Source organism: Podarcis tiliguerta (assembly GCF_965153285.1).
Source record: "Podarcis tiliguerta genome assembly, chromosome: 2".
NCBI lineage: Eukaryota > Metazoa > Chordata > Lepidosauria > Squamata > Lacertidae > Podarcis > Podarcis tiliguerta.
The window spans coordinates 36,083,677-36,096,594 of NC_139535.1; the positions used below are offsets into that span (position 1 = coordinate 36,083,677).

At 39.7% G+C, this 12,918-nt stretch overlaps 1 protein-coding gene across 4 annotated transcripts in view; it reads left to right on the plus strand.

Annotated features, from left to right (window-relative positions):
* Nucleotides 1-12,918, plus strand: part of IFT122 (intraflagellar transport 122) — a 59,687-nt gene that overhangs the window by 17,090 nt on the left and 29,679 nt on the right. For all 4 annotated transcript variants that reach the window (XR_014508477.1, XR_014508478.1, XM_083429039.1 and 1 more), the window contains 5 exons: nucleotides 828-965; nucleotides 1,829-1,993; nucleotides 2,342-2,539; nucleotides 6,762-6,902; nucleotides 11,568-11,621. Coding sequence is in view for 2 of the 4 variants with exons in the window: in XM_083429039.1 (XP_083285165.1) it covers nucleotides 828-965; nucleotides 1,829-1,993; nucleotides 2,342-2,539; nucleotides 6,762-6,902; nucleotides 11,568-11,621 (696 nt within the window). In the remaining 2 variants the exon portion in view is untranslated. The remainder of the gene's footprint in view (nucleotides 1-827; nucleotides 966-1,828; nucleotides 1,994-2,341; nucleotides 2,540-6,761; nucleotides 6,903-11,567; nucleotides 11,622-12,918) is intronic.

Sequence of the window (12,918 nt, forward strand, 5' to 3'; positions counted from 1 at the left end):
GTATAGCAATATTATCCCTTTTATTTGGTTGCTATCAGAATGTTAATAAAATGTTCCCAGTAAATCATCTGTCCTTGCTTTTGACATAGTTGTTCTTAGAGAGACTAAAATGGTTTGCTGCAGACACTCAATGCAACATTCTAGTAGTAAAATAATCTGTGGCTGTCCTTTAAATGCTGTCTGGCAGTTATTTTTGTCTCTCCGGAGGCTTCTGTCCTGCTTTGCTACAGTCTTGAATAATTTGATTATAATGTGTGGTTGTAAACATTTCTAATGAATGATCCTTGAAGAATTGTAGATACTGTAAAACCAGTGTTGTTGCGTGGTTTGCCGGTGTCCAGGATGCAGAGGTTCATGGAGCCCTCCGCACCAGCCATCTCTTGCCATCAGAGCCAAGCGGGGCCACGCCGTGTCACTTGATCACCCACCCAGTGAGGAGCCCAGCTGGCTGATGTGGCCCTTGGCAGGCAAATTCCCCCAACGCTGGCCAGCCAGCCATTCAACAAGGGGGACACGGTGGTGAGGCCAGGCTCTGGGGCTCAGAGACCCCTGGAGGCAGGCAGGGTGGGATGGGGATCCCAGGGGTGTGTGCTTGGTTTGCGCCCCCTCAAATTCATGCGCCTGGGACTAAGGCCCCCCTCACTACGCCCCTGTGTAAAACTTTCCTCACCTGTTGCAATGTAAGCGGTTGATGAGTTGAAAATCAGACTGATATCTGTACCTTGACTGCCTAGCATGAAAAAGGCCTGGCATGTGTACAGCACTGTTAGGCTGAGAGATATGAGAATTACTTTAATGAGAATGTAACATGTTCTTCCCTTTTTTAGGAGAAAAGGCTCCAGTGCCTCTCATTCAGTGGTGTTAAAGAAAGGGAGTGGCTGATGGAGTCTCTCATTCGGTACATAAAAGTAATTGGTGGACCTCCAGGCCGAGAAGGACTTTTAGTGGGGCTAAAGAATGGCCAGGTGACCTTTTGTGATTAAGTTCATAGGATTTTGTGAAATTTTTACTCATTAAGGAGATGATTTAGATGCTAAAGGGCCCAGTCAATAGGCTGAAATTGCATATTTGCTTCTTAGTGTCTTTGGCTGCTCTTTAAGTGACTTTTTTTTTGTTTTTTGCACGTTCTGTATTTGATGGTTGCCAAGAATTACATGTTCACAGAAAGCGGAAGTTACTCAAAACCTTCCTTTGCCATTTCTTTCCTTTAATGGAAAATGAGTTGCAAGTAACTGGTTTGCAATAAGTTAGGGAAAAGTATGTACTTCAGTAAAGTGCTGTAGAGAGCAACAAAGACTACTTGCAGCTTACTGTTTTGGATGAAGTTACTACACTAGCTTCCTGGTAAGCTGGTTGCTGTTGCTTACCAGTGGGGAGAGGGGAAGAGGCAAAGTGGCAGGGATATTGACAGGATGCAGTTGCACTGTGCCAGATTGGCTCCAAGGTATGTTTCCACCACATCAACCTTCCTGCCACTTTGCAACAGTGACCCACCTGTTGGGAAATTAATGCCACCCCCTACCTAGGAAGCTGTTTTTGCTTTTATATTAAATATTAAATATTTTGGGGGGAAGAAGAATCAAAGTGTGGAGTTAATTTTTACTTCTGATTCTTGTGACCGTAAACCTAGCCATCATCTTGCCTCATGTTTTTATTTTTATTATTTATAATCAAGGAAGTAATTTGGGCAAATGCGAACAGTCTGCTTTAAATTGGTTAGACTAATTATTCTCCTGAGTTGTATTCTCCAGTGCATGAGACTGACAAATAAAAATAGTATTGCTTTTAAGACGTATTTTATTAACCCTCTGAATTTAATCACATCCAGATTCTAAAGATATTTGTAGACAATCCTTTTGCAATTGTCTTGCTGAAACAATCCACAGCTGTGCGCTGCTTGGATATGAGTGCATCTCGAAACAAGCTGGCAGTGGTTGATGAAAATGACACCTGTCTAGTGTATGATATTAACACCAAAGAGTTGCTCTTTCAGGTAAACATTTGGAAACTCCATCCCTTCCCTCCCTTTGTCTAGCCCTAGTCACATGATTGCAAAGAGCTAAATCAGAGAAATAGCTCTACCATGCTGCTCCTTTGTCACCTTGTATCTTAGAGAAAAGTTTCCCAAAAGGATGAGAAAGGAGCCTTAGTGAGACTGCTTGGATAGCTATTAGGAGTTGTTATCTACTAAAAAGAGGGTGGGGGACCTCTGGCCGGCAGATCAATAGTGGCCCTCTAGGAAGTCCAAGTTGACCTGCCAAGCCTTCTTCAAGCATGATCATGTACCATAAATGAAGACCATTCATTTTTTTGTATTGCATCTTGTTTGATCATCCTCTAGGAACCCAATGCTAACAGCGTGGCTTGGAACACACAGTGTGAGGACATGCTCTGTTTCTCTGGTGGTGGATATCTCAACATCAAAGCTAGTAACTTTCCTGTCCATCAGCAGAAACTTCAGGGCTTCGTTGTGGGATACAATGGTTCCAAAATTTTCTGTCTCCATGTTTTTTCCATGACTGCTGTTGAAGTTCCCCAGGTAATCTTTAATCTTGTTCATTAATTCTTTTTGTTATCGATGTCAGCATTATCTTAAGTGCTCCTGAAACATGTCTACTTTCCATCCAATAGAGTTTAAAAATATTTCCCCACCAGCTTTTTGGCCTTCCTTTCATGAATAATGTCTGTAGTTTTGTGCTTAGAGGAGAAAGGGATAGTTTTCACTGTCCTGTGAGAGGTAGGTGAAAGTTTATTGTGTTAATCATTTAACACAACAATATAGAATAAAGTCAGGTAGACAAGAAAACTCCTAGTAAAATTTGGCATTACCAACTGCAATTGCATATTATTCCATGGCATGCTTTCACTTTAATGCTACTGTTTCTCCTATTACTATAGTTATAGGTAACTTTGCTCTCTCTGTTTTTTTCTTTCGCTTTGGTGAAGTTCCAGCCAAATGCCAGTTATTCTCCTACACATTCTTGCTTGTGACTTGTGCACGTACCAGTTGTGTTGTTCAAAACATTTTAGAGCAACAACAAATGTGATTTGTCCCTAAGAAAACAATGTTTTCAACAAAACAATTGTTTGGACATGATGGAAAGTACTAGCAATAGAGCCACTGAAGTATTTAATATAATAAGTAAAAGCTGGTGGTGTCAGTCTACCAGCAGAACAGACCTCCGCAATAGGATTTCCATTTCTCCCCATTGCAACCCTCTGTGCACCCCCAAAGTCTGCTCCAGAAGTTTGTGGGGACTGCAGGTATTGGGAAGAAAGGAAAGGCAAATCTGGTTGCGCAAATGGAAGGTTGCTTGCACAGTGTTGGATTACAGGAATAGTTCACTTAATGGCCAAGTTCAGATGTATTTATTACAATTTAATAAGTAAACCTATGCTTAAGCCTTGTGAGTATATACTTCATCCTTGTGCCATGCCTTTTGTCCTCCTTGGTGCACTGCAATTAACTCAAAGTCTTCAGCTTATCATAGTTATCCATTACCCCCAGCAGGGAAACTATGGTTACCAGAATTTAAACAAGTCATGGTCTTAACTCATGGTTTGATGTTGGGTTAAGATCCTTGCTTGTTTGTATCCTGGCAAGCATAGTTTCTTGATCTGAACAAAAAGGGAAATAATTAACTGAAAAAGTCCTTAGTTAATTGTGGCATGGTAAGAAGGAAAAGGGGTAACATGAGAACAAAGTGTGCAGGCCTGAGGTACATGCACATCTCAACTTATTAAGGCGAGACACAAACCAGACTGTTAAGTTTTTAGGGACTACTTTGGAAATGTCTTTCTTTGTATTGTTTAAAATTTTTTAAAGTATGGTGGTGGAATTTGTGTTTGATTTTGTACTTTGTGTCCATTCACAACTGACTAACATTAGCAGAAAGAATGCAGAACTGGGGTTTAAATTTAGCTGTTTTGCATTTACATGATCAAAGATCTAGTAAATGCCACTCCTAAAATTAAAGGATTTTGGAATGCACTTGTTTTCCACTTGGCTTACATTTAAAGGAAGAGAAACTGAGGGGGTTTTATAGAGCTTTGGCTTGGAGCTGGTGGTCACCCTTTTAAATAATGACTTGAATAAGAGCAGACAACAAAGTTGTCACAATTACTTCTTCGCTTTCTGTCAATCTATATTTTGGAGTGTAGGATAGGAGGATAGGATTAGAAATGAAAATTATCTTGACTGAGTGTACTATAAAGTGCAGCAAAAATTCTATTTACACGTAATTGTGTGTAGAGAACAAATACAAAAGATGGTAGACATGGAGAGGAGGATGTAAGGTTCATGACTGATCATAAACTGGACCTTTGCCAGCATTGTTGCAAATGCCATTTAGGCAAGTTTCTACGCAAAGGGAAAAATTGAACACAAAAGAATAATCAACACGAATCTGACATCAGAAACGGCAATATTCAGAAGCCAGTGGGGGAACATTTCAGCATTCTGGGACAATGTATATGCCCTTGAAGTGGCCATCTTGAAGAAAAGGAACTTAAAACAGACACTGCAAAGTAAAAGTACTGAATTACAGTCTGCTAAGAGGTCTAGTAATGTCACTTGTGGATTGAACTGAGACAAAAGATTTTTAGCACTTTAAGGGGCAATCCTATGACAAGATCCACTGGAATGAGTAGTTTAGGATGCAGCAGAGCTCCAGGGTTAAGTTTCCAAACCTAGCTCAGCAGAATATACACAGGTATCGCATGCTTGGCAGAACCAAGTCTGGTTTAATTCCTGCAAAAGGGGCATAGGGGCATTCTGGAGCCCTGGTGGGTGTGAGACCAGGGAGAGGGAACCTAAGCTGAATCCTAAGGCCACTTAGCTCAATCACAAGACATGGCCATGGAACATTATTTTAAAGACTTGTTTTTCCTCTGCCAGACATAGGCAGATCAGCCGCAGCTGTGTTGCTTAGCTGAGTTTGGATACGTATAACTTTACATTGGCTTAATTTACGCTGGCTTGCTTTCCCTTAGTTCCTTGTTCATAGCATTGCTCCCTTAATGTGCTAGTTGGCTTAGTAATGGTAAGAAGTCTGTGTCATCAAGAACTGTGAGTGTGAATTAGCCCTGCTAATTAGATCCTTTTCTGCATTTCTTCTTACCTCACTTCTCAGAATCCTAATTCAGCCGGTGTGTGTGAGAGAGTATACATGTATGCCCGGGATGGGGAACACAGGCCTCAGGACCAAATGTGACTATCCAAGGTTCTTAGGACACTCTCCAGGCCACCCCCCTCACTGGTCCTCCTCTGTGCCTGGCTTGAATGAATCCTTGAGTTGCAATAATGTCTCCTGCATAACTAGATGGATGACTTTTGCATGGCTGAAATGTAGCCTGCTGTACTCAACTGATGGTCCACCCATCTTTGTCTCTGGCACCATCAACCCCTGGAATGTGGCCCCTAGGAGGTTCCCTCTGAGGCAATGCAACCTTTGAGCTGAAAAGGGTCCCCCACTCCATATCTATCTATCTATCTAGATATAGATGATATAGATATAGATATAGATATAGATATAGATATAGATATAGATATAGATATAGATATAGATATAATATGGGGTAGAACTTCATGTATCTGATGATGTAAACCTAATTCACTAATGCAAATGGTGTAGTATATTTGCTGGCATTTAAGGTGCTACCAGACCCTTTACCGTTTGGGCTGTAATAGTAAGAAGTCTTGTCAACCAGAAATGGATGGGGAAAATTCAGTTGTTTGGCAATGTTTAGACCCATGTAGGACTCTTTCAACTAGATGATTACAGAAGTAGATGTGTACATGGGATCATGTTGGGTTTTGCATTTCACAATTAAATTATCGTGCTGGAGAAGACGGAAAAGTTATCAGAGATGAAATAGCATAGAATACAAGAGGCAGGAGAAAATGTTGACTGCATTTTAATTTATTTATTAGCACAGAGAACGTTAGCACTTGCTTTGTAACATGGATTTCCCACCAGCAGCTAAAGAATGGATTTGTTTTAGCAGAAGGAGAATGAAATTGCTTGAAAACATCTTTTAAATTATAGATGGGTGCAAATGTAGCCTCAAGGAAAGGGATTTTAAAGGGGATCATGGAGCGGGAATAATTTTCAAACATTTAAAAGGCTGCCGTAAATGGTGATAGAGTACAGTAATTGCATTCTGTTGCTTTGACAGAGAGAAAACAGAATGCTATCTGCAAGAGCAGTTTGGCAACAGAACAAGTTAGCCAGGGGATGTGTTTTGGAATTTCCTACACATGAAATGTTTTGTACAGAATTCTTGGTAAACATCTGTTGAAGAGCTTTCTTTAGTGAATACTGCTCTTAGAGAAAGAACACTGATCCAACTAATCACACTTAAAATAGTACTTATATGTTATTAATTCTGTCATAATGTGGATGGAGATGCACATTCAAACATGAAACCTATGGAAAGTGGTGCCATTTAGATGGGTGGCTTTCGTTATTTGGTTTGTAGTCCAGAGGACATTTGAATTGGATGCATGTCTTTCAGTTCCTGATCCAGCAAATGATAGACATCCAGATTTCCAAATTGGGATACTAGGGCTACATTATTGGGGCTACATTATTTTATTGTATTCTGTCATGTCTGAAATTTTCTTTATAGCATCTTAGTGGGAAATGCAGAAAATTTGGTTTGCCCTACAGTTATAGCCGCTGTGATATGATAGGAAGTTTATCAAGTGCAGGAAATCACACTAATATCTTAATGCTTTACTTTGGTTTTTCAATTTGCAGTCAGCACCCATGTATCAATACTTGGAAAGAAAAATGTTCAAAGAAGCCTATAAGATTGCTTGTTTAGGAGTAACTGACACAGATTGGAAAGAGCTGGCTATGGAGGCTTTAGAAGGACTCGAATTTGAAACTGCTAAAAAGGTAAAGTGTTTCAGCTACATATCTGAACCTTCTGCAGTTTGTATTGGCATGCAGTTAGAGTAGACTAATTGTACATACATACCCAGCTGTATCACTAGGAACTGTGAGCTGAGTGCTTTAAAAAAAATATTCATGGTGAAAACACGTAATTTGTTCCCTTCTATTTCTGTTCAGAATACAGAAAATCTAGTGGACTAGGAGTTAGCACATACATTTTGCTACTCGGGCTTTTAAAGGCATGAGGAATTTATAAATTCCAACTGAATTCCAGTGATAGGTGATGATTTAATTGTAAATTTAATTAGAAGAGCACTTTTCACTGTAGGTAGAAAAAAATCACCCATATTCACCCATCCTTGGCTGTGTTGACCACTATGTGGCAGTAAAGATTTATTTTGCTGTAACGTAATAAGCCTGCTTAAAAAAAAAAGTTACAAATTTCTTTGCCAGTCTTCTTCTCTCCATTGTGAACTGCTTTAGCTTTGAATATGGACATTTATTCTATTTCTCTCTCATTCAGAAAAGCTTTGAACATCTCTTTTTAAATGCCCTCCTGTGTGTGTCTATGGGAGGGGGGGGTATACAAACTTCACATGTTCCAGACAGTATGCATTCTCTTAACATCTGGAGCACATGTGTCTTCTCATCCTGGCGGTGAGGAGTTGCATGGGCTTGGCCTTGGACATTGTAAACAAACCTAATAAGTGATAGCACATTTTCTTTCTCTTTTCCTTCTAATGTAAAGTCCCTTGCCATTAGGACTAGGTAACAGTGTGCTTCCTAACATTTGTACTTAACCTGTTTTCAAGTTATTTCTGACGTAGTGTGGGAAAATGTACTTGCTGATCAAATATATTCCCCACCTTTGTCCCGTCATGGAATTCAAGGTTGCGTATATGAAGTTTCTAGATGATCTCCCATTCTGGCACTGACCAGATCTACTTCACTTCCAACATGGTTGCTGTAGTGTGTCCCTTCAGACCATGCCCTTTATTCATCATTTGTCTTTCTGCTTCGACAACCTTCTATTAAATAAAGGGGATCGTTTTGAAATTAAGACTAGGTATTGCTTAAATACCAAGTTGTTCAAATATGTGTCCTTCTTTCTTAATTATCATTTTCACAGAGCTTTGATATGCAGAGTTTAGATACAATTTTCATTAATAGTAGATTTTGTCCCATAGCGGCTTTGTGCAAAGATGCTTCTGTTCCTAGAGGTGAGGCATCTGTTTTTCACTGATACCACCATCACCTACAGCAACTCTCCTTACCGTATCCTGTACTGTTCCAGAGGATTCCCCTGACCCTCAAGAGCAGCTTTTTCAATGGGGGGTGGGGGCAGTAGTGACAATTGATGAAAAACAAGAGCCTTCCCTTGTGCAAGCAGGAGTGTTTCCTAGAAAGCCACCACTGACTAAAACTCAGTATATGCTTTCTTATTTCTTAAAGCATTTTTATCCTATTACTTGGCCAAAGAAAGGGTATTAGATCTAGTAGTTTAAAGGGAGGTTGTTTTTACCATCTTGAAGATGTTAAGTAAAGTGTCCACTAAGTATTAGAACAGATTAGCACGAAGAAAAGCAGCTTCCAGAATACATAAAAAGAGAGACACAACTATCCTTGTGTAAGCACAATATATTTGTTTTAGATTAAATATCTCTATAAATGAGGAGCTATCGCTGCATTTATTCGAGCAGATTATAGAAATGTAAATAGCTGTGAATTATTTAGTATGTTGAGATTATATTCTTAAATGTCACAGATTAGATTATTAAATGCTACAGGGTTTGAGATTTTTTTTTTGAACTTTTCTCCTCTTAATTTATATGCTGTATCATATCAGTGCACAAGGCAGCCCATACAGATTAAAGATAATAAAGATGAAAGATAACAACTGAAATACATTTTCCTTAAAAACTTTTTTAAAGGGAGCCCCAGGCAGCATGCTTAACCCTGGTCAAACCTCATTATTGTAATGGCATGGCTGACAGTGGCTAGATTCCAGTTTCTTAGGAAGGGATGCAGGAGGTGTCTCAGATTAGCTGACAAAGGAACCTCCTAGCCATAGCTACTACATTTCCCCATGTACTGTGTTTGGATGCAGGTGCTTGCACAAATTGCACACCTGATTCAGCAGCGCCACCAGTGTTCCACGAATCACAAGTAGATCATACCCCCAGGAACATCCATATTACAAGCATTAATATCATCTTGTCTGCGTTCAACATCTGTTGTTGAGCCTCATCCGTTTGACTGTGGGCACTGATCTAAGTTGAAGATAGCTACTCCTAGATGTTTATTAGTGAAATGCAGGGCATGCATGTTCTAAAGCATCAGGTGGTGTCCTCCATTAGCTTCTTATGAGTGTTAAACAACATAGGAGACAGTACTAACCTCTGTAGAACTTTGTGTCCAAGCTGTTAAACAGGCTTCCCCTACAATTATTCTCTGTGGCTCCATTCACTCAGGAAGAACTTGCCATAATATTAAATAAAGTGATACTATCATTATTAATTACAGTGGTACTTCGGGTTACATACACTTCAGGTTACAGAATCCGCTAACCCAGAAATAGTGCTTCATGTTAAGAACTTTGCTTCAGGATAAGAACAGAAATCGTGCTCCAGCGGCGCCGCAGCAGCAGGAGGCCCCATTAGCTAAAGTGGTGCTTCAGGTTAAGAACAGTTTCAGGTTAAGAACGGACCTCCGGAACGAATTAAGTACTTAACCCGAGGTACCACTGTATTCCAGAAGCAGATTCTCCACCAGAATTACAAAAAACTGACTGTCCTAATTCTCTATTTGAAATCAGATTGAAATAGGTCAAGGAATGATATATCATTTATAATGCCCAGAGTCGCTTTAATACTACATCCATAGACACCTTTCCAAGAAAGGAAAGGCTAGAAGTTAGTCTAAAGTTAGCTGGATCACGCAGATTTCCCTTTAGCTAGCAAGGCTGGTAGCATAGGTTTAGACTGCACCTTCTGGTTAAGGCAGGAGCAAACCCTTTAGAAGTAGGCTACTCCCATGATTCTCTAGTTTGCTTCTTGCCTTTGTCAAAGATCTGTTTTGGAGCTCTTAGAACACCATTTTGTCTTTGCAATCCTGAATAGGTTTTTTTGACAGCAGACTTGGCCACCTCATTGCTCACCCCTAGCACTGAGCCCACTGATCCCAATACTTTAACCTTGGGGGAACCTGCTTCTTACGTCTCTCCATTGTGAGAGCTGCCCATCCCACATCCTCTGCTTCCTGTTCTTTAACCAGTTACTGACCCATAAGACTTCTCATAATGGCTAAGTTCATTCAAGAATCCTTGGTGATGAACATTGTCAAAAGCTTGCTTGTTTTAAAGTGTGTGTGTGTTCATAAAGTTTGTACATCACTTGATTGTAAAAAAAACCCTCAAAGAATTTTGCAATATCTCACCTTTATGGTGTAAAAGCGCCACTCATGGCTTCTTACAATATTTAGAAATTACAGTTTTTTAAAGACAGTAATATAAGATAAGTAACCAAAGGGCAGCAGTTCAAACCTGAACATGGAAGCAGCTACATACAATAAAAGCTTGCTGAAATTTATCTTCAGCTGGAGAGAAACAGCAAGGGAAGATGCCAGTCGACTTCAGTGGCAAGTGTTAATTGGGCTAAGGATCGTGGCCTTGTACCTTGATCCCTAAACTTTAGCTGTGAGCTAAAGGATCAGTGAACGGGAACTGCCTGTGTTGTTAGGATTCCCAGCAATGTATTAATTTATTCATTTTTGCCTCCCCACCCCCGGTTCCATAGCAGTGGCTGGATAGGTGTTTGGCTCTCTGCCCTCCTGCAACAAAAACTGGAAGGAAAACTCTGACGATGAGTTTATTCTTGGGCTCCACTGAATTGTGGTCAGTACACACAAGAAATTCCCATTGATTTCAGTGGTACTGGCTTCCAGTTAATGCACTTGGGATCAAGTGTTAGACCAATTATCTTTCCATGACTGTGCCCATACTTAATTAGTGCATTCAAGAGATCCTACAATAGTTCCGTCTTTTGAATACAAAGTAGATTAGTGGTCTGACCTGTTGTAAAGTATGACCTGTTGTTTTCCAGTTTCTGGCCAATGCAGTCTTAGTATTGCTGTACATTCATATTTTTTTTAATGATACCTGCTTATTATAGATTGGTTATAATTTATCCTCAGTGATAATGACTAAGGCAGTTCCATCTTCTTTTTGCTGCCAGATTTGTGTGTTGTTTTGTCCCAAGAGTACATGACACATGGGGTCCCGTTCTTAATAAAGGCTATACACTGCACAAATACATTTCCCCCTTCACTTGAATTAATATCGTATCTATACACATGAGGCTAAGTTTATTACAGAGCTGCATTTTTAAAATACGCTTGTCTCAACCTGATTCTGTGTAACTCAACGCTTTGCACAGCATGCATTATGTTCATATCGGATATTCTGTTTAAATCTCCATATTTAGCTCATGCAGAAAGTATAAATAGTAATCTAATTCACTGCCACTTGTGGTACACAGTAATCAATTTTTGTCTAGTATGCATAGTAAGTAACCATAACTAAGTATATGTGGAATATGTTATACCTGTTGACTGTTTGCCTACACAATATTAGGACATTGCTGATGCATTTTTGTTTCTTTGTTTCAATAGGCATTTACCAGAGTACGAGACCTTCAGTATCTAGAACTGATAAGCAGCATTGAGGTAAAGGAAAAAATAGGGGGATGCAAAATGTGAATTAAGGAAAAAGCTTACTCGGTGCAGTATCCATATAACAGAATGTTAAATGGACAATGACTCTATTGAGAGTAAAAAAATGCTGAGTATTTTTGATTTGGAATGATGATTGATATGTATTGACTTTGATCCACTCTTATGACAGAAACTTAATGAAAAAATGGGGAATGGCCTGAATATTCAATTATAATGCTGTAGATTCCTATGGCTTGTTTCAAAGTATTTTATAAATAGGAATTAATTAAGTCTTACATCACCCTCTTGAGATAGGTAATTATTTTTATCTCCATTTTCCAGACCAGGCAACTGGCACAGAGGTACTGTGACTTGCCCAAGGTCACATGACAAATCAGCGACAGATGGGAGTAAAATTTGGGGCTTGCAACTTTCATGTTGCGCTCTTAACCTGTTCAAATTCCTAGCCCATGACTTGATAGATTTTTTAATTATACAATAATTACTAAGAAGAATCTAAAGGAAAAGCAAATCTATCACCACTCTGACCTTCCTATAGGATGTTGTAGTAATGTAAAACATGTGGGTCTACAATGAAAAGTCTAAAGGGAATCCTTCATGTAGATGTTAATTGGGGTTCCTGTCTCTTGTGTAGGGATGCAATCTGCTCTCTGCAGCCACTGGTGGCAAAAATGTCCTTGTTTTATCACGGTGCTTAAAGGAAGTTTACTACTGACATGGATGGCATTGGATGCAGGAAGGAATGCCACAGTTATCATTCTTTTTACAAACTATGAAAGAGCAAAAGTGTATTTGCGTTACTGAATCAGCCCGCCATCTGTCCTGTTGTTGTACATGATCTCTGGGTTAGTTATGATGCCTGAAAATGAATGGCAAGGGACCTCAAATTGTGCAGACTACACTTTTCGTGTGTAGCGATGGGGATAGCCAAGTCTAGGTTTGAGAATGGCTACCAAAATGGTTGCAACTATTTTAGACCTTTCTTGTGTAAATGTCCCCAGTTAGTGTGTTAGGCTTATTTTGAAGCTAGGTCAGAGCAGTATATGCCCAGCAGTATGTTAACTTGCTTGTGGCAGATCCAATGAAAAGAGAGATAGCAGGATCCCAGGGTCACATATAGTTCTTTAAAGAATTCCCACTCAGTTGCAGTTTTATGCAGTAAAGGTACATTTTATTAATCATTTCACATGGGAAGAGCCCTGCTGGCTCCTTCAGACCAAAGCTCCTTCCAGCCAAGCATCCTATTTCCCAGGCAATTCCAGGAAGCTCACAAGCTGGGCATCAACTC